General features: G+C 31.6%; 1 protein-coding gene across 1 annotated transcript; it reads left to right on the forward strand.

The window, feature by feature from the left end:
- Positions 1-716: 716 nt before the first annotated feature.
- On the forward strand, positions 717-22711 carry LOC139517004 (leucine-rich repeat-containing protein 40-like). Its single transcript, XM_071307546.1, has 14 exons — positions 717-894; positions 2954-3135; positions 3783-3856; positions 4520-4649; positions 5062-5185; positions 8919-9061; positions 11552-11724; positions 15907-15997; positions 16839-17008; positions 17271-17378; positions 17774-17884; positions 18583-18660; positions 19454-19639; positions 22269-22711. Exons 1-14 carry the CDS (start codon positions 750-752, stop codon positions 22372-22374), a joined length of 1821 nt encoding a protein of 606 aa, XP_071163647.1. The 5' UTR covers positions 717-749; the 3' UTR covers positions 22375-22711.
- Positions 22712-23326: the final 615 nt, after the last annotated feature.

The following is a 23326-nucleotide window of genomic DNA, read 5'->3' on the forward strand; positions in this document are numbered from 1 at the left end:
CATATTGATATGAAAATGCTTCGTCTGAAAAAAAATCTTTCACCAGTCAATACTTCCCTCCATCATGAAAATGACAGAGACGGTAGAATTTTCCAGCAGGTTACAGTGGCGGATCCAGAAATTTTCATAAGTGGGGCCCACTGACTGACCTAAGAGGGGGCCGCTCCAGTCACGCTTCAGTGATTCCCTATATAAGCAACCAAATTTTTTCCCTAAAAGCCCCACCCCCCTAAATCCGCCTATGGGTAACGTTACGGGGAACCAACTGAGCACCTTTCCTCACCGACCTCTTCTTATTTTCATATTTATCAGTTCCTTCAGACACTCAAACACTTGCAGAAAACAAGAAGATCAAATAAACTAGTGTAGATTATTTTATTTCACATGCATGAATATAACTGACGATGTTCTCTCCGTTAACAATCCAAAACGTTTATGATTGTATCCAATTATGCCTGAAAATACAATTTTATTTTTGAGTGGAATACTACCAAGAATAGACAAGCATCATTTGAAGCCTTGCAAAGACACCATCATTGAAAGATCAATTTGAAATGAGGACCTTTAATAATTTATAACTTATAGTGCCTTTTCTTCATAATTATCTTTAAATTAAAAGAAATAGATGTCGAATTCCATTAAAAAAAATAAATATTTTGTTTATTGTTAAAATTAAAACTAACGCACTTCAAGGACGAACGGTCCTTGGGTCGAACATATTGTGGGGCGAAGTGACCCAATAGCGAAGAATGGCATCCAGAAAACCGGCAAGAAATCCAAAATTCGGATTTCAGCAAACTCGTGATGACAACCCTAAAACAGTTCACCCAAGTATTTTTAAACAAGCAAGAAAGAGTGGACAATTAAATTTATCTGGAAGATCATTCACAAAAGGTGCGGATAACAAATAAAACTATACAGGACAACTTTATTTATGACTATGAAATGAAGCACAGGAACTTGTTTCTATCCGTCGTCTGTGTAAATTATGAGTTTAGTAATGCCCTTTAATGTCAAGTGTCAAACGTCCGTTTTTAGATACGGTTAGCGTCAAATGAGCCTTAGGTTTTTTTTATCGTCATTCGTCAAACTCATTTTGTAGGACGTTAGATGCAAGATGAACAGTCAAACTCATAGATTGAAAATAAACTGACAACACCATGGCTAAAAATAAAAAGACAAACAGACAAATAAAAGTACAGAAGACACAACATAGAAAACTAAAGACTAAGCAACACGAACCCCACTAAAAAATGGGGTGGGGTGATCTCAGGTGCTTCAGAAGGAATCCGGGTCCATCCGCCCTGATTCTGGTTCGCCCTAGTTTCTGTTCGCCCTAATACCTGTTTGCCCTAATACCTGTTTGCCCTAATACCTGTTTGCCCTGAGTCCGTTCGCCCTGATTTAATTTTTAAGTGTAGTGTTGCGTTGTGTGTATACAATTGAATGTGTTGAAGTCGGTCTACAATTTCGCGAATATTTACGATGTACAGTGGCGGATCTACGAGGATAAGTTTCTGACTTAATTATACCTGACATAAAACAACTAAAGACTAACATGACTAAGTTATTTATATATTTAACTTTATTGATACATTTTAACAATTTAAAAATATTCAGTAATTATAAAATAAAGTGTAACAATTATGCAGCCAAGACTATTATTTAACATGTTTAATTAATATAAATTTGGCAAATATCCTGTATTTAACTTTTAATAGATATACATAAATTTTGATAAATTTTAATATATATATATATATTTTGTCATTGATGTAACATATACATATCATAAATGAATATAGGGCGAACGAACCCAGGGCGAACGGACTATCAGGGCGAACAAACTCAGTGCGAACGAACCTAGGGCGAACATGTAATCAGGGCGAACGATCCCGATACCCTTCAGAAGGGTAAGCAGATCCTGCTCCACATGTGACACCTGTCGTGTTGCTTATGTTATTGCAAACCTGGTAATTAGTCTAATTCGGTAGGTCACATTTGTGAAAAAGTAAGGGTATTGTAGTTATGACATACATGTAATGAACATGTCAGATATCATCAGTGAAACAGTTATTCCATAACAGGCAACCAACTCGTGATGGTACTTGACTGCTCGTCTAGTCCGTTTGTGCAACCTCAATATTACAACAGACTTGAGTGTTTAAGTCGAGGACTTTGCTATGCCCTACATATAGCAAGCAGTACAGCTCTGGAATATCATTACAAGTGACTTGCTTAATAGTGTACTAGATCTTATTTGACATTTATCATACTATCATGATTGAGTGATTGAAACATAGTAGGGACCACCCCGCTCTTAAGGTGTTCATAGGCTTTCATTTAGTTTTGTAGTAAAAAGTGGGACAGTGCATATAATTTATCTATGAAGTATTGGGTAACCAGACCCAAGACTACAGTTCTCCAGACAGTGGAGGAAAGATACACAACAACAACAACAACGATGGCGTTTGTAAAATTTACAAAGAGATGATTTTAACTTCACCATTTGGAACTCTGGGTTTAATAGCTTCCTTGTGATCAGCAATCCTTTATCAAGGAAATCATGATAGGTAAAACATGCCTTGGAATATCATATCAATTGGGAGATATATACTCTGTATGCAGGCGCTGCTGGAATGTTGCTACATAAATTTTTTGTTTTTTTTTAGTAGTAATGGCCTTTTTCATCAGGCATCAAAAGGTCATTTTCGGCTACCTTTAAATTTTTTTAAATTTTAACATAATACATTTGATATTCTTATCATGATTTATCTCAAATAATTATCATTACTGTTATTTACTTTTATTTTCTTGAAAGAAATGACGATGATTTGTTTAATATTTATAATGGTACAAAATATTTAATGAATAAATTGTGCAAGTTCAATAGTATGGTAAATATTGCCTTCAAGTATTTGATAATAGAATTTAAAGATATTTCTGATTTTAGTTCCAGATGAAGTATGGAGAATTAACATCGATGTACCAGAGGAATCTAAGACTGTATCCCTTGACAACACTGATGACAGATGGTGGGAACAGACCGATTTGACGAAATTGATTCTGGCCTCTAATTGGTTGACAGAGCTTTCGGAGGACATAAAAGAATTATCTGCCTTAAGTGTCCTGGATGTTAGTAAAACAATGTTATGCATTATAAATCTTCCTTAAATAAGTAATAGAGTATCCTCTACATCCATATATATGTGTACATGCCATGAGTTAGATTTTATAATTAATTGATCTTTTAAAAGACTTCTTCTGGTAATGTAAATACATGTACTACACACCTAGCTATTTTTGACAGAAATTTCAATTTTATGAACATATGCATCCCCAGAACAGTTCTGCCCAGAGCATATTTTGCATATGTCACACATCTTTTTATAAAACAAACCTATGTGGGTGGGTGGGTAAATAAAAAACTATAGAATTTTATTAATATAGGTTTTACTTTGCCAAAATATAGACTAGTATAGCTCTTTCTATTTTTAAAGGTATGATAAATGTTATGGTCGCAGAGCTTTTCTAGTTACATGGCGTCTTTAATTTACAGATGTTATAAAGACTATACATTACAATGTAACAAATTTATATACTTATTATTTATATAGAATTATTTATATACTGAAACATTATTTCATTCATTTTTTGCATATTCAGGAAATTGAAAGAAATATTTGTCAGTACACAGCGTGAACAAGGTGCTCTGGTAAATGTTAATTGTATTTATCTTATTTTTATAGTGTAAATTTTTTGTATGTCATTTTTATTTGCAGATTCATGATAACAGATTAGAAAGTCTACCACAAGCTATACGTTCATTAAGCAATTTAGTAAAACTTGATGTCAGGTTAGTGCTTGGCGTCTTTAATTGACTGAGTCTCTTAAAATTGATGAACATTTTAATAGTTTTACAGATTGTCAGAAAATGGTATTTTTATTTTCGAATCAAGATATTATAAGAACATGTGCCAAAACCTGTAATTTTATTCTTAAAAGACGCTGAGAAGTTTTATATTGTAAATAATAATTGAATACTTTTGTTGTATAATTTTACCATTCAGGTTTAATATTTATTATGTGCATATACATATTGTTTTAGTTGATTATCGTCTCTCATAAATCTGTACAGATTGGCTTATGTATCCAAATGTATCTTTTATAAATGTATTGTGTAATTTTATACAGAAGGTGAGAAGTAATTTAAATATTGAATTGAATTGAATTACTTATAATAAAAAGAGATTAGGGTCCCCATTTTATTTTGTGTTGCTTGCAATTCATAAAAAAAAGGGCAAATCAAATCTATGTTCAGAATAATTTATTATTTATAATTTATAAGAGTTAACAAATATTATGTTCTTTTAAACTTTTAAATATTTATAAGAGTTAATTTGATCTATGTTTTTTTTTAATATTTACATATATCATTTACTGTATACAGTATTCTTTCAGTGTGCATTTTATTCATAAAAATTATATTGGTAACATTCTAAGTAATGTTTTATTTCAGTCGGAATCGTCTTAAAGAATTTCCATCCTGCATAAGTAGATGTCACAGCTTGGTCAGTCTTCACATTGAACACAATGAACTCATTCATATTGGTCCTGAAATTGGTGACCTGAGGAAACTTGAGGAGTTGGTAGGTACATGAAAATAAACTGGTATATTTGTGCTCAGATTCCAAATGTCTTTTGACAGGTTCAGTCTAAGAGTTGTAGTTTAGTTCCATATAGTCTTAGAGTTGTCAAAGCAGTCTGAGAGTTTAAATTGTGAATAAAAAGGTAAATAAATGTAGTTTTAATATGATGGTTATGAATTCTACTTTTTGACATGAATGAGATAAATTCAAAATCATTGAAGTCATTAGAAGACAACATCAAGGCCAAAAATAGAAAAAGACAGTTGATCTCAAAATATTATGTTGGAAACTTGATATTGAATTGTACACTTTTTATAAACTTAAATAATCTTTGACCAGTATCTGAGAACAAGTCATACTTTCTCCTGTGCTTAAACAAATGATTTTTTCTGTAATGCAATATCTTTTACAGGATATATCTAATAACCAGTTAACAAATTTGCCACCAGAAATAGGGTACCTTACTAAAGTTAGCAGACTTAATGTTTCTAATAACAAGTTTCAAAGTTTACCACCAGAACTAGGATGCATGGATGGTGAGTTATTATTTTCTATTTATATGCCTATATGTTTAGATACTTGTTCCTTAAAGCAGAGTGTGGTTTGATTTCCAATGAGACAACTATTCACTAGAGACCAAATAACTTACAAGTTACCCACTTAAGGCAACCATAAGGACTTAAGCAATGAGCAAAACCTGTACAGCATAGCAAGCAATAAAAGGGTAATATGTGAGGCCCTGAGGTGACAAAATCATACATGTGATTCTTCCGGCGGGAGTTAAAATCTCCCGCTTTTCAGACCCTCTTCCGTCCCTCCCGTTAAAATTTGAAATCTTCCGCTTTTTGAAAATGTCAATCTCGAAAAAATTTCAGTAGACATTTCTGTTTACAAAATAGATACGGACAGGGAAAAAGTCCGAGAAACTCTAAATTGATATAGGAAAAGTCCGAGAAAAACGGAAGTTTCCTGTAATGGAATTTGTGTCAAAAAGGTAAATAGGAAAATAGCCTTAAGTAATCAATGAAGGTGTTAAGGATTATAGACTGTATATACAACAATAAAAGATGATTGGCATTTACCTAGTAATCAACTAGCTAGTTAAATATACATGTCTGGATGATTAAAAGTGATACTGACAATGGAACAGTTGTATAAACATCGACTTTATAAATTGTGATGCTATTGAAAACATGGAACAGACTTAGTTTATACTGAACCTCAAAGACAATAAAATCAACTCAAATATGATATTTATGTCTTGTCTTCTATCTAGGACAATGGAATACCTATATAAGTGTGTTTGTCTTATAATTTGACAAAATACAAACTGTACCATGTTATCATCAAATACATGTACCCCAGCATAATATTAAAGAAGACACAGTAATGAGTATCTAGCCAAATTTAAAAATGGTGCAAGTCCAGTGCCAAGGGTCAAGACAATGCTTACTACACTTCATGCAAAGCTGACTATGGGGCCCTAATTACTTGACCAAAAATATGGAGACAGCTACCCACCAGAAAGCCCACAACTCTATCAATTCAACACCTTCTTTTACAAACATGTTCAGTAGTGGTACTAAAGTTGACAATGTGGCTAAAGCAGAGGTACTTTTTGCCAACTATGTATGATGGCTGATCACTTTATCTTTGAACTATATATGATGGCTGATCACTTTAACTTTGAACTATATATGATGAATAAATATTTGACCCCCCCCCCCTTTATCTTCTATTTTACTAAGTAAAAATGGCTATGCAGGTGCTTGACGGTATGAAATCATTGGGCTTTTTTTAACAATAAAGGAAGATATGCAGTTTAAACACACACGAAAAAACCATTGCGTACGTCGATAAAAAATCTCCAGTTATGAGGCCCAAACTCCAGCTGAAAATTTCCAAATCTCCAGTTGTGGCTTGACAACTCTGTCACATGTATGCAAAATGTAAAACAACAACCTTTTCTATACTATTAAAAGAGAAGACCTCATTTTGTGTGTCGTTTCTCTTCCTTCACAAACTAATTAATCATCATGCCTCTGTGTCCTATAGGTACAATGCATAGTACCATTTGTCATCTATTCTTATGATTTTTCAGTTTGGGTTATTTTGGGAGAAAAACTAAGAAAAAATAACAATTTTATTTTGCGTTTTCGTGCAAATACCCCCTTTACTCTCCTCTTTAAACATAATTTTCATAATTTCTCAGGGACAAAACAATTATTTTCGCATTATTCTGCATGTATACTATGATTAATATAATCCTATAATACATAGAGACCCTCTATATAATACAGCAGTGATCGCCATTAAGAAGAAACTTGGAATTGATGGTTAATAGCAAATACACTTTATTTATATTACAAAAATTATATGTATGTTCATAGTATACAGAAACGCAAAAATCATGGAATTTGAAAGAAAGCAAAAAAAAAAAAAAAATAACGGACTTTAAAAAAAAGGGAAAGGGTTTAGAATAATTGCCCTGTCTCCAAGTGCCTATGACTCAGTTTGATACCTTTTCTGAAATTCTCCAGACATAAAATCTATGACAAAAATATATCCTACAACAGTTTACATACTTTCAACCAAGCTCTAAATACTCGCGATTTCGCGGGTGTGTTCTAGTATCTATTTACTCTTGGTGAAATTATGCTGGGAAAGAATAGTCTTTATATAAAATCATGGATTTTGTGGGCACAAATTAAAACTTTTAAAGAATTACAAATTTCTAAAGGGTTTAGTTTAAACATATTTTATTGTACAAAACAAATGGATTAGACAAAAGTTTTTCAATCAGAGCTCCAGATAAGAATTCACAAATTGGGTTTTTTACCCACCATTTTCTTATATAATTGGGTGATAAAGTTTATTGATTGCATTATCAATTCCAATTCACCCCTCATGTTAATATCAAATTGGGTTTTTCACCACCAAGCTCCTTAATGTATTGGGTTTTTTCATCAACACAATATTGAATATTTAGGCAATATCAACCCCAGATTTTTTTTTCCATCTTAAATATGTTTCTTTCTTTGTTTAGCTGTTTTATTTGGTTTAGGGTTAGGGTTAGAGTAATTTGTTAGCTGTTTTATTTGGTTTATTGACTGAGAAGCAATTGTAGGTTTAATTTGTGTTCCGTTTCAAACCTTCTGCCAGTTTTGTATTTTCTCATATAAACTGTAAAAAAACGGATATATATGTGTATTCACAAGCACTCGTCTTATACCTTTATATAATAAATTCTGAGACCAGTGCCTGTGTGTGTATTCATTAATTAACCGTAAAATGAAAAAAATAGTATATAAACTCTAATTATACTTGAATGTTTTTGTTTTATTCTAATTTTCATAAATCTGGGTTTAGGTGTCTTTTATTAGAACTTTTGGTTTCTGATGCTTTATCATGTCATAATTGATTTGGCCTTTTTCCAACTGATTTCGTTTTTGAGGAAACCCTGCTTTTATTAGCAATGTTTTCGTTAAGGTACGCACACACGCCTGTTTGTTCGATGGACGCTTCCTAAAAACACTGGCTGAGTTTTGTTATCATCATAACTTTCCCTAAGCTTTTCAAAAGAAGCAGAAAACATGCTTCTATTCAATATTTTTACCGGACATTCACTTTTGTTTTAATTCAATGTATGTTATGATAAATCCCGAGCAATGCGAAAAAAATATGACTTCATGACACACGCTAATTGGATAAACGCGGAGAAGATCGAAATGTTTTCAAAAACACGTCTACCTATCGAGCAACGGAAAACTCTAACAGGGACCCATTTCAGCTACTTGATGCAGGGATCTATTTTTAGAACGAAAGGAAATTTCCATATATAAATATTATAAAAATAGTTTACGCGACGACTGTAAACAGATAAGGGTAAATAACGCAAATGGTAGTCAATAAAAGGGTTGAGAACTCATGGTTTTGGAATATAATTGGGTTTTCCTTTGAATTAATTGGGTTATTGAACCCTGCAATGGGCAATTGCATTGGGTTTTTTATTATTTGTATTGCGTGATCACGCAAATACGCAGCTTATCTGGAGCTCTGTCAATTTAGTTCTGTCTTCTCCAAGGATTGTATGAAGAGTTTGCCAAAATCACAAAATTAAATATCCATGAATATGATAGTTTTCCTCAATCCATGATAATTGGTACCCACTTAGTTACATGAATCCACAGTATGTCAGGAAGTCCATGATTAAGATTGCACGACTATTTGAATAACAATGAAATTCATTGAAACATTTTCTCATTTCAGGCTTAAGATTTTTTGATGCTACACACAATCAGATATCTGTGTTGCCTTCAGACTTTGGTAATCTGATGCATCTTGAACAACTGTATTTACGACATAATAAACTGCAGTATTTACCACTACTGTCAAAATGTCAAAATTTGAAGGTAATAGCCACATATGATGATATTTATAACAATGCTTTATTTCTATTTAAACAGATGGATTATCTCCCTTTGAGATGACTATTTACAGTAACATTTTTTTTTTTTATGCCCCATTTATGGGCATTATGTTTCTGGTCTGTGCTTCCATTCGTTTGTCAGTTCATCCGTCCCGCTTCAGGTTAAAGTTTTTGGTCGAGGTGGTTTTTGATGAAGTTGAAGTCCAATCAACTTGAAACTTAGTTCACATGTTCACTATGATTTGATTTTTCTAATATAAATGCCTCATTAGAGTTTTTACCACATTTTCACTGTCCACTGAACATAGAAAATGATAGTACGGATGGGGCATCCCTGTACTAGGGACACATTCTTGTTTGTTTTGTTTTCAAAAGCACTGGTCTCTTAAAATGAAATCTGTCACAGGGAAAGACATAAATCATTTTAAAAAGACTGTGCTTTTTAGGTAGCATCACAATTTAAATTAGTAGATATTTTTGTCGAGCCTGCAACTTTTGTTGCAGAAAGCTCGACATAGGGATAGTGATGCTGCGGCTACGGCGGCGGCGTTAGCAAACTTCTAAAAAGCTTTATATTTTAGAAGGTGGAAGACCTGAATGCTTCATACTTTGTAAATAGATGCCTCATGTTACGAAGTTTCCATCAATCACATGTTCAATGTCCTTGACCTCATTTTCATGGTTAAGTGACCACTTAAAAAGATGTTCAGATTTTTTGTAATGTTGAATTCTCTCTTATTATAAGTAATAGGATAACTATATTTGTGCGTACCTTGCAAAGTCCTCATGCCTGTCAGACAGTTTTCACTTGACCTCAACCTCATTTCATGGATCAGTGAACAAGGTTAAGTTTTTGTGGTCAAGTCCATATCTCAGATACTATAAGCAATAGGGCTAGTATATTTGGTGTATGGAAGGACTGTAAGCTGTACATGTCCAACTGTCAGGTGTTATCTGACCTTGACCTCATTTTCATGGTTCAGTGGTTATTGTTAAGTTTTTGTGTTTTGGTCTGTTTTTCTCATACTTTATGCAATATGTCTACTATATTTGTTGTATGGAATAATTGTAAGGTGTACATGTCTAGCGGGCAGATGTCATCTGACCTTGACCTCATTTTCATGGTTCAGTGGTCAAAGTTAAGTCTTTTCATTGAATACTATATGCCATAGGTCAACTATATTTGGTGTATGGAAATATTTAATGTTCTATATGTCAGTCGTGCAGGTTTTATTTGACCATGACCTCTTTTCACAGTTCATTGCACAGTGTTAAGTTTTTGTGTTTTGGTCTATTTTTCTTAAACTATAAGTAGTAGGTCAACTATATTTGTTGTATGGAAGCATTGTGAGCTGTACATGTCTGCCTGGCATGATTCATCTGATCTTGACCTCATTTTCATGGTTCATTGGTCTTTGTTTAGTTATCTTGGTTAATGTTAAGTTTATGTGACAGTTGTTATCTATAAAGCTTTATACTTAGGACTATCAATATAATATCAATGATTAGTAAAGAAGGCCAGACATTTCATCGTGTGCACTCTTGTTTGTTCAATAGTTTGGTTTCTCAACTTTTTAAAAAGGAACCAAAATATATAAATTTAACCAATTTAGAATTTTGTATACACTTGTTGTCAGCATGGTGTATTATGATATGTTTGCTTCACTGAAATTTGTCTCTGATACTTCACTCCAAATGAAGGGTGTAAACTGGTTTATTTCTGTCTTTCTGTTCATTCATCTGTCCATTCCATGCAATTTTTTTGTCAAATTCCCAGTAACAAAAATACAGAGCTTTGTGAAATTTGGTTTAAAGCTTCAAGTCATGTTATACATTTACAAATTAACACTTCCTGTTTACCAAGTACATCTGTTTGTCAGAAAGGTATATGATGGATTGAGATAGTATGAATGTTAATTAATTACATGTATAGTAACATGCTGTCCCTCTGATTTAACCTTGATTCAGTTTCAGTGATCATATTTTAGATTTGATGCTCAAACTTATATACATAAAGTTGAAATAAGGGTACACGAATATCATGAGTTACTCATGATACATCTGTTTTATAAATGTTGAATATGTAAATATTATTTTAGATTATAGATAGATATTACTAGTTTTGATTATTTTAGATTATAGATAGATATTACTAGTTTTGATTATTTTAGATTATAGATAGATATTACTAGTTTTGATTATTTTAGATTATAGATAGATATTACTAGTTTTGATTATTTTAGATTATAGATAGATATTACTAGTTTTGATCGTTATTTTAGATTATAGATAGATATTACTAGTTTTGATTATTTTAGATTATAGATAGATATTACTAGTTTTGATTATTTTAGATTATAGATAGATATTACTAGTTTGATTGTTATTTTAGATTATAGATAGATATTACTAGTTTTGATTGTTAATTCTATTAATCTTTAATGTTTTTTCTACTTGATAATTGATTGTTTAGGAGTTACATCTTGGTAATAACCAGCTGAAAGAATTAACAGCAGAACATTTAAATCACTTGGAAACACTCAGTGTACTGGATATAAGGGACAATAAAGTATCTGTTATACCAGATGAAATAGTTGTGCTGACTGGGCTTCAAAGACTCGACCTGACAAACAACGATCTGACAGGGTATGTCGTAACTTATTATTAAAGTCAGGGGAAATAAATCAGGTTTTACTTAATGTGTTCTTAAAGGAGGTTTTATTTCAGTGAATATCACAGGGGCTGCTCTGGCTCCCAAAAAGTTGGAGCCAGAAAAAATCGCCAGCTCATATATTTTGTTGCCAGTTTTGAAAACTTGGAGCAAACTTTAGAACCAGCTAGAGTCTTTATTTCTTCTACCAAAATTTAATCTATGATCCATTTAATTTTCTTTGCACTCAGCCTGCACTTTACATCATTTAAGGTGGTATGGGAGTCTAAAATAAAAATGATAGAATTTGTTCATACTTTGCCAAAACGTTGTATCTATTGATACATGTTGAAAAATATAATAAAATTGATAGGTCACCGGGCATTTTCTCAAGCTACAGGACGGGACAAAATGACACATTTTGTATGGATTATACAGAAAAAAAACACCATTTTGTGATTAGAAAGTAAACAAAATGATAGAATTGTTAAATACTTCAGGAAAAGATAGCTTTCAGACACTGCTTTGAGAATATCAAAAGAAAAGATAGGGTCACCGTACGTTTTTTCCGGCTAAAATACAAAATAGGAAAATTCCATACAGAATCCTTCAGAAAATGCACTTTTTTAGAGTTACCTCCCCTTAAAATGCCAATTTAAAAAAAAACAAAAAACAACAACAACCAAAAATAATTAACATTTGCAAAAATATCAATATTTACAAGTTATATTCTTATAAATTGGTACTTTTAAATGAAAATGTACATTTAACATCTGCATTCCTGCATCAAATTTTGCTAACTTGATGGAAAAATATGGACCTTTGATTCTCTGTTTTTTACAATCCAAGATGGAGGAAGACACCCATACCACCTTAACATGTAATACTTAGTAAGTTATTGCATAGGGTTTATATAAATACAATAAAACAACATGTGTACTTTGTTTTCTTTTTATTAGTATTAATATGTAGAAGAATATAAATTAGCTTATGGTCAGTATATGCTACAGAATAGAGAAAATGTCTTAAAATTAAAATATAAAGAATAGAAAAAAATAGTAATTGAATGAAGAAAACAAAATAAGAGGTGTTTAAATTTACAGAATAGTGAAAATTTGTATTAAAAATAAAGAATACAGAAAAAGATGACAAAAGTCATTTTACCCATACTGTTATTAATTAAGACCCTCTTTAACTTCCATTAACTCAAAAGACCTAAACATTTAAATTCTAAAGCTAGAATTATGTAGACATATCTTAGACATGTTTGAGGTAGGTATCTTAATCATAGGAAAAAATAAAATTGAGTTATCTTACTTTATTCGGGTGTGCTCCTTCTTTGGAGGATTAAACATAGTACGTAGAAGAAGAAAATATTATTAACAATGGCGGTCGATTTTGTCATTTTCGTATCATAACTGAGGGCAGTCAAAGACAAATTTAGTCTGAATTTGCTATTTTTTTAACAGAAAACAAGTAAAACGATTGTTTATTAACAAGTTGATTATGATTTTCGCCTTCCTGACAGTTATGCTTTCTTCATGCAACTATGGTAAACATTGGAAATTGTGTTATCGTATGAACATTTCTTCAAATGAAATAAACAAAATGCCGACTGACCAATTCTATTTGAATTAATTAATGTTGATGATTATTAATGACCCATTCGATAAATGGATTACCTGTAACAACAGATTATGACACCTGTTGTAACCGTTGATTAGCTTGGGGTAGTAAACAAAGTCATCAACTTGTCGCCAGGTAAAATTTTGTACAATTTTCTTTTTAACTTTACCAATTAAAATGAAGATCCATATTGTCAAGAAATAAAAAAAATTACATAGGGAAATGTTGGCGCCAGAAATATCGCCATCAGCCGTATTTTGTCGCCAGATTTTAATAAAAAAAAATCGCAAATTGCGACATTGGCAAAGCACAGCCGGTCCCTGTATCAATGCTAATAAAGAATGAATACTTTAGTGCAATAGTTTTTGACCTAATAAATTTTGTTTGACAATAATTTGCTCAATAAGGGTCAGAAGATACACAAAACTTACAAGTCAAATAAAAGCTGACAACACCAAAGGCAATGCAAAAAAAATTAAAACAATGAAAAGACAAACAAGTCCTGAAAACAAAAGATTAAGCCATAGGAACCCTGACAAAAACCAGGTGTGAACTCAGGTTCACCTGCTCTACTTTTGCCAAGTTGTACTTAACATAACTGATATAGTCGTGCAAAATAATATAGCATTTAAAAAAACTAGATGTACAAGAAGGACATAGATAAAAGATTATATATAGAAAATTTGTAAGGGTTCTGCGGAACTCAGTGTCTTTGTTTATGTGTTACATATTTGTTTTTCGTTCATTTTTTTACATAAATAAGGCCGTTAATTTTCTCGTTTGAATTGTTTTACATTGTCTTATCAGGGCCTTTTATAGCTGACTATGCGGTATGGGCTTTGCTCATTGTTGAAGGCCGTACGGTGACCTATAGTTGTTAATGTCTGTGTCATTTTGGTCTTTTGTGGATAGTTGTCTCATTGGCAATCATACCACATCTTCTTTTTTATATACTTGCCTACTTTTGCTGTTAATCACAGACTAAACAAAAATGAGGAAAAACATTAATAAAAATTTCCCTCTGGATGCTGTCTTTTGATTGAAAGAAGCTTCCAAGTTTGGTAAAAATCAAGGATAGCTTATGAATCTAATAAATGTTTTATAAACTTTAACTGCAGACTGTATGTAATGTTAACTGGAAGAAAAACTTAAGTCCCTTTATAAGTAAAATACAGAAAAAGTGGAATTTAAAAAAAAAAATTTACTTCTGAATAATATCTTATGATCAGAAACAAGCTTTTGTCCAAGTTTGGTAGAAATCCAGGATAGTTTAAGAACATTATAAAAATTTTAAAAACTTAAACCACAGAAGGAATGTTTTGTTTCTGGCAAAAAAACTAAGTCCATTTATAAGTAAAATACGGTAAAGTGGAAACTTATTTTTACAAAATTTTCTTCTTGATACTATCTTATGATCATAAACAAGCTTCTGTCCAAGTTTGGTACAAATCAAGGATAGTTTATGAAAGTTATTAAAATTTTAAAAACTTTAATCACAGAGTGAATGTAATGTTTCCTCGCAGAAAAACTAAGTCCATTTACAAGTAAAATACGGAAAAAATGGAATTTTATTTTTACAAAATTTACTTCTGGATACTTTCTTATGATCATAAACAAGCTTCTGTCCAAGTTTGGTAGAAATCCAGTATAGTTAAAGAAAGTTATTAAAATTTCAAAAACTTTAACCACAGAGTGAATATTTGTGGACTCCGCCGCCAACGACAGAATGTAGGATTGCTTAGTCTCACTTTTTCGACTAAAGTCGAAGGCACGACAAAAATGATTATGGTTTTCTCAAATCAATTCATTTTCATGTAATATTATTTTCCTGTAAAGCAGCATTGAATGATGGTCTGTTATACATTAATGTTATTTAAAGCAGTGCCATTTGTTTAGAATTACAGTTGACAAAATTAAAAAACCAAAACTCTTTCAAAATAAAGTGCTTTTTGTATGTTTCAGTTATTTTCTTAAAAATTCTTGAAATCATTAAAGCTAGAAAATATTAACAGAAAATAAAATTTACAAAGAGCCACTAGTTTGATTATTCACATTTCATTCATTCTTTGGAATCCCCCCTTTTTTTGGGACGATCAATGCAATGTGACTAAAAATCAACAAAAACACGAAGTAATAATAAGCTATTGTTGCAGAGAGTAATTTGTGTAGACTTGATCAGTTGATATAAATCGATCAATAATCTATTTTTGATGAAAAAAATGTTAAGTAGCTAACAGTTTGTTGGACTAGTAGATTAAAAAATATGAATAGATCAATAATTTATAATTTAATATTAAAAAAAAACATAGCTCTGTGACAAAAAAAAAATCTTGTAACATTATTTTTTTGGCAACAATCAAGTAAATGATTTTTTTGTATGCATGGAATGATTATATAGACAGCTGTTATCTTCAATTAAAAACACTGTATTTAAGCATTATTGAAAAAGGGAATTAGAGAATATAGATATCTTAGTCCTATGTATAGATTGAGTATAAATGTATAGTAGTCAAAATGCAATGTTATATTATAAAAAAAAATTTGGTTTTTAGGTTGCCTTATGCTATGGGAACAATGACTGCACTGAAGGCTGTAGTTTTGGATGGAAATCCTATGAAATCAATCAGAAGGGACATAATAATGGTAATTTTTAACTTGTTTTTGTGCTCCAATATTCAGTGTTGTTACTTGTCTAAATAAAAATCAACTTTATGGTATCATGTTACAAAACAATTTTAATAAATATGAAAAGAAGATGTGATAGTATTGCCAATAAAAAAAACTCCACAATAGACCAAATGACACAGAAATTAATAACTATATTTGTCACTGTACAGCCTTCAACAATGAGCAAAGCCCATACCACATATAGTCAGCTATAAAAAGCCAGAAATGACAAATGTAAAACAATTCAAACAAGAAAACTAACAGCCTAATATGTGTACAAAATAATGAATGAAAAACAAAAATGTAACACAGGAACAAATGACAACCACTGATTTAAAGGCTACAGACTTGGGCAAACAAACAGAATTTAAAGGAATGACCTTCTCTGTTTGTCTGTGTGACTTATAAGCACAAGTTATAAAAGATAAAAAGATGTTTATAAAATTTTACACAGTTGGAGAACTCTGCCTGAGAATGTGTTTAAAGAAATATGATGCTGGTCCTATGTGTTCAAGGGGAGATAATTGAACTTACATTTCACTCAATGTTGCAATAAGTGGTAATAGTTTCTGATAAGCGCAGCTTTTCCTAAACACTTAAACATACTGTACCGATAGATTTTTAACCAGTTGTAGAACACCAGCTGAGGATGTACATAAAGGAATATAATCTCAGTCCTTCATATTGAGGGTAGATAATCAAAGTCCTAGTTATGCCATTTCTGATTTTTTTTGTTTTTTTTGTTAAATTTGAAACATATCCTAAGATTGTTCTCCCTTATTAAAACAATTTGATTTTTGAAATTTCATTGTGAAAGAGAGGAACAACAGAAATAAAGAAATACTTGATGAGCAGAATGGAAAACACAGACATACCTGTCAGTAATAAAGGTGTCCACAGTGGCCAGGGAGAATCAGGAATCATTGGTGGTACTGGACAGGGAGTCAATGCACATGATATTTGTCAGTCAAAGGCTTTAGACTACAGGTGACAAGACAATAGAAGACCAGACTTTAATCCAAATATGTCTTGAATTTATAATTTTAATATTCCCCTGCTATATTTTTGACACAAAATAGCTCAAATTGTATATGCATTACATGTTTAATAGTTCTAGCTGTAATATATTCAAACCAGAAATTATCAAAATGTCTTATACTTACTGGAATAAAGGGATGTTTTGATTTTGGACAGTAAGAATTGTCTTGTTATCTTAATGATAAAACTTTGAAAATATTTATTTTTCTAGTAACAAGAAGACATCAGATGTATCAGATGATGTATGGACTGTAGCTCAGAAAGGGGAGATAACTTCTGTCAACCTCAGTAAAAATGCATTCACAGATATTCCTCCAGGGTAAGTTTTATTATTTCTCTATACAATACCAGGTACACTATTGAAATGGTAGAACATGATAGTCTTGTGACCTCTGATGAGTCAAATAGTTATGTCAGGTCCCTCCGACTAGTCGAGGTTAGACTGTATTGTGTAGACTGTCAAGACATTACCCCAAAAAATGATATTTAAATCACATTAAACTCTTTTGATAAGACATCTTTTTGTTTATATCTGAATAAAAATGACATGATCTCAAAATGAGATTTTAGTAGTTTGATTATTACATTTGTATTTAGATATTGCAACCTGTGAAATATTTTGATGCCTGAACTCTTATAACTTTGGATTATCATTGCTGCTATAAATCACTTAGTATTTCCTCGGTACATTATTATTATTCTGTTTTATTGTAGGATGATATGTTTGTCTGAATGGCTGAAAGAATTAAATATGGGAATGAATAGAATAACAGTGTTAAACCCAGATATTGGATTGTATATAAAACTGACTATGTTAGACTTGAGGTGAGAAAAAATACATTCTTTAGATAGAGATACTTAATTCCACTGATATAACGATTGTAATGTCATATTAAGAAAAAAAGTATTCTTAAGTGGAATTTATTCATTCAACAAAAAGTTGAGTCTCTTTGAACAACTATGTACACATTACAATCTGATATTTTCAGCTATGATTGGTATGTACTCATTGATTTCGTTTGGATGTTTTTAGTTGGTACCGATTTTTCTACTGCCTATGATTTTTGTATCATTGTCTTTTTTGTGCATCATATAATTACTTAGCAGTTATAGTGAATAATCTAAGTAATTACTTATATGATATTAAATTTAAACCAATAGCTCAACACACCAGGAAGTAACCTGTCAATCTATCATTTGGAATTAGCTTGGGATTGACCTATCACAATATAATAGAGCTGACTGCTGATTGGTCACCTCTCTAACAAGGCACTTATCAAAATCCTGGATAAGTTATGAGTTTTTAGTATGTTAGGAGATCCGCCCTCGCTAATAGGAGAGATCAATAACGTTGAGTTACTGAATTACAAATTGTACTAAGGTAAGACATCAACCCTCGCTAATAGGAGAGATCAATAATGTTGAGTTACTGTGTTACAAATTGTACTAAGGTAAACCGGAGAGTATTAAGAAGTAGTGAATGATGAAAGTTTTTGATAAAATTTTGTACAATTTATTTATAGGAATAATCAGTTGACCAGTTTGCCAAATGAAATGTATTCATTATTTCAACTGAGAGAATTGTACATATCGTATAACAGGTCAGTATACTTGCAAATGAATGGTTACTATCTTATAAGTTCACTTCTCTTATTCTTAACCAATCTATACCTTCCACGAACAGTTTATTGTATAAATAATTATTTATAAACATATTGGTTAGCTAGATCTCATATCTTCACTAGTCAAGTTCAATACACCTTATCGCTATTCCCGGCTGACCCGTCCGCTTGAACTTTTGACGTCAACAACAATCACTTTTCCATTGTGGCGTCAGACATTTTGTTTTATGACGTCAAAATTTTACGGGAACCTGTGTGATTTCCAGCAATGGCGGACAAATAGCGATAAGGTGTATTTTGTTTTGCTTTCCTTAATTCCCTATTGTGACAAGAGAAAATGTGACCTTACCTGATGAATTCTCATAGAAATAACATCATCATTTTTGCAAAGAATTGATAAAGAAAGATAAAGTTTTCTTACATATCATCCCTTCCTATTTTCTTCAATTGGGATATCACTGAATGAAAAACCAAACTTTGAGTTATAATGAGAGAATCCAATGTCTCTAGTGAAGCAGGAAATGCTTGTACTTGCAGAACACCTGAGTTTATGTATGGTTTTGTTTTAAAGGGGTTTGTTTTATATTTGATTACCGGTACATTTTCAGTATTTCCTGCTATATTATTTTATCAATGTATGTATGGCTTCTACTGGTTAGATAAAAATATTGGAAGGAATATAGCATGATAAAGCTTGCAAGTTATTGTATAATAATTGATTTATGGATGAATTTTCATTGTAGATTCTAGATCTTACAACTGTTTGTTTCAGATTTACTTCTATGCCTAGTGTTGTTTATCAACTTAAGAAGTTAGAGAATCTCTTTGCTGATACTAATAAAATAACCCAGATAGATGCTGATGGATTTAAAGGTCTTCCCATGTTGGCCACACTAGATCTGCAGAATAACAATATAGACCAAGTGCCTCCAGAGTTAGGAAATTGTACACAGATTATGTAAGTCTGGAAATTAATCTCAATTAGGACAATGTACATTTTGGGGCTTTTTAAGCCCATTGATTTTATTGTCTCGCCTTGACGGAGTAAAAAAGCAAGACATAGGTATGCTGTTTCCGGCATTGGCAGCGACGGCGTCAACAAAGTATTACTTTGAAATTAGGTCTAGTTTATGGTGAACCACAAGTGGTAGGTCAATCATATTTGGTATGCAGTTGTATAAGCATTGTCACATTTCATTTCCATGGAGATTGTTTGACCCTGCCCCCTCAGTCATGGTCTATTGACTTTGAAAAATTTGCTTATATACATGTATTAGTTTGTGATTACGTCAGTTTATGGGGAACCACAAGTGGTAGGTCAATGATATTTGGGTATGCAGTTGTATAAGCATTTGCATATCTTATTTCCATGGAGATAATTTGGTTCCGCCCCCTTAGTCATTGTCTATTGACTTTAAAAAAAATATTCTAAGTTATCATGTACATTTATTAGTTTGTGATCAGTTCAGTTCAAGGGGAACCATTAGTGGTAGGCCAATGTTAATTGGTATTCAGTTGTTTAAGCATATCTCATTTCCATGGAGAATATTTGGCCTTGCCCCTCAGTCACAGTCTAATGACTTTGAAACTTATCTTAGTTTACACATATTAGTTTGTGATTAGATCAGTTTAAGATGAACTGCTTATGTTAAGTCAATGTTATTTGGTATGCAAATTTAGTGTCATTTGCAAGTATCATTTCCATGGAGATTATATCGCCCCTTCCCCCTCTTCATGTTTCATTGACTTGTGAAAATTTTACATAGTTTACAAGTTAATGTTTGTATTTAGGTTTGGGAACGACTTATAATAAGTCAATGGTATTTGGTATGCACTTGTATTAATATTGGCACATCTCATTTACATGGAGGAAGTACACCACTAATTCATGGTCCCATTGCTTTCTATGTTAAATTCCTCCATTTCAAGCAGGCACACCTCTTTTATTTTAAGTTCAAATAAAGTGGCAATCATTGCATGTCAAAGCAACACTTTATGGTGTCTTCTTCTGAAAAAAATCAACATACCTTTAATTGCATATAAGAAAGAACTGGTTCCAGGAACTTCGGATGTACCAAAACAGGTACTTCAGATCTGCCAAACAGACAAAATGTACCCTCTTTTTAAAATTTGGTGCAGTTTTTTAATATTTAAAATTAAAAGTCCAAAAGTGTTTTACAATGATCACCAGTCCTTCAGCTTTCATTTGATGCCAAAAATACCTAAATATCCTACATATTTTGAAAGTTACACTCATGCGTAGGAACTATTTTGCATTAAATATGTACTACTTTCTGGTATGTGCTCTCTGGCCGTGCCCGAATTAGTGGTGTTACACCTGGAGATTGTTTAGCCATGTAACTCAGTCATGGTTCATTGACTTTGAATATTTGCATAACTTAATTGTGTAAGATGTTAAAGTATTGCTATTTTGATTTCAACACTTGCATAATCAAAATTACAAAAAGGCGAGACATATCTCTGTGATAACAGTTTATTAAGAATATGAAACTGTTTTCTATCTATTTAACTGTGAATAAAGACTTTATGTAAATGTATATGTTTGGTATGCTTTAATTAGCTGTTTTACTTTGTTTTGACATTATCAAAGTCAATTAATAAGGAAACTTTTTGAAGTTTGTAGCAAAATAAACATAACAGCACAAGAGTTGCCCAAAATAATTTATTTCTTGGGGTAGATACCGTTTAAAGTAATGTATATATAAACATGCATTCTGAGAGTAGTACTTTGCAATACATAGTACCCTATGGTTAAAAAATTCACTGAACTGGAACAAATCGGAACCGGTCAGAAAAATCTGACTGGGATGATAACCATTTCAAGGACCATAACTCTGCTAAAAAAATCATCTTAGAAGAACAAAATTTAAATTTGATCTGTTACTTTTCATGGTTAAACTACTTACTAAATATCAAATCACTATTTACAAGCGAGAAGAAAAAAGAAAGTGCAGGAAATTGATTATTTGCCTGAATTACAAAGTCATAGGACCATAACTCTACAAAACAATCATCAGACCAGAATAAAATTCAGACTTGAGCTGTAACTTGTTATGGTAAAACTGTTTACCAAATGTCAAATCAATATCCTGAAGCATGATAATATTACATTATATTATTTCTATAAAGTATACACCTTTCAAGAAACTGTACACTGATTAAAACAAATTTAGATAGTTAATGAAGTTCATCTGTCAAAGGTTTAGAATAATCCTCCACCCATTTGATATAGACAAAAGAAAACAACCCTTCGCTCACACACACACACAAAATCAAAGGAAATTAGGAATTGTGTTATGCAACTTGCACTATAAATGACTGGCTGTTGCAAGACACTATTGTTTCTGATGTTACAAGACACTATTGTTACTTTGATACTAGTTTTTTCCAGTCTGAAATTTGGATTTTTTTGGACTATCATCATACATGGTATCGTCACCCTTTCACACGAAAATTTTCACACGAAAATTACAGAAGTTATAATCAAATAAATACCTGTTAGTATTGTATTATATAAAAAGTATTTTTTGTATGAATGTACATGTTATGATTTTTTTTACTTTCAGGTCATTACAGTTAAATGGGAATGCATTTAGAAACCCTCGACCTGCTATTTTAGCTAAAGGAACATTGGCATTGCTGGAATATTTACGTAGTCGCATTGTATCATAGCAGTGAAATTTCAGATAAGGGTACAGACTTTGCTTGCTGAATAAAAGTGCTATTTAAGACATACAAATGGAGATACCATAAGTACATCGAAATTTAATATGACAAAGTTAGCTACAACTATTGTTTACTTTTGATTGTTTCTTCAAAAGTTTAGCATATTAATATTAAAGTGTTTTCTCTTCTATGAAGACTTTGTTAAACACACAAAGCAATTGAATTGATTTTTTAAATTAATGCCTATTTTGTGTGGTGCAATATGGTGGACTATATATATTTTTTTGCTATATTTTATACACTTTTCTGTGATTAGATTCTATGCATTAAATTATAACTTTTTTTTTGTTCTTGAGATAATTCTGTTTGATTGCAGAGGCATTACTACAATACAAAACATTACTATTAATATATGTATATGAACTATTTGTCACTGGACAATTCTAGACTTTTTAAATGAACTTGAAACTAGTGTAAACATAATTGTGTACTTTTATTCACTTCTCCAATGTATATTATGTAAACCATGAACAAAATTACCAAATCATCAATGCAAATGAGTATAGTGATTGTCAATGAGACAACTTTATAAATGATTTGAATTTTAACAATTAAAGATCACCATATTGTCTTCAACAATGAACAAAACACATACCACATAGCAAGCGATCAAAAACGGGCACATAATAAATGTGGCTGGGTTAAACCTGTTTATTGATTAAACTTCTAATTCATTGAATTCAAATCCGTTTTGATTTTGAAATTATTCACTTGTTGCAGAGTTACAGAACTTAAATCATCAGATATAAGGCATTTGTTTTTACATATAGCCCACTAAATGGGAGTAGGCTTGTAATGGTTATCTGATTACTATTTATGGGTTTTCGTTTCAGAGTAAAGGGACTAACTATCAGATTTAAGTCAATTTGGTATCAATTTTTCTACCATACTAACTTAA

This window comes from Mytilus edulis, chromosome 1, assembly GCF_963676685.1.
Source record: "Mytilus edulis chromosome 1, xbMytEdul2.2, whole genome shotgun sequence".
NCBI lineage: Eukaryota > Metazoa > Mollusca > Bivalvia > Mytilida > Mytilidae > Mytilus > Mytilus edulis.

Coding starts and splice junctions, on each gene's coding strand:
- LOC139517004 (XM_071307546.1), top strand. CDS start 750: ATGGCATCCAGAAAACCGGCAAGAAATCCAAAATTCGGATTTCAGCAA. Junction 3,857..4,519: donor TTAGTAAAACTTGATGTCAG/GTTAGTGCTTGG, acceptor GTTTTATTTCAG/TCGGAATCGTCTTAAAGAAT. Junction 19,640..22,268: donor GGAAATTGTACACAGATTAT/GTAAGTCTGGAA, acceptor TTTTACTTTCAG/GTCATTACAGTTAAATGGGA.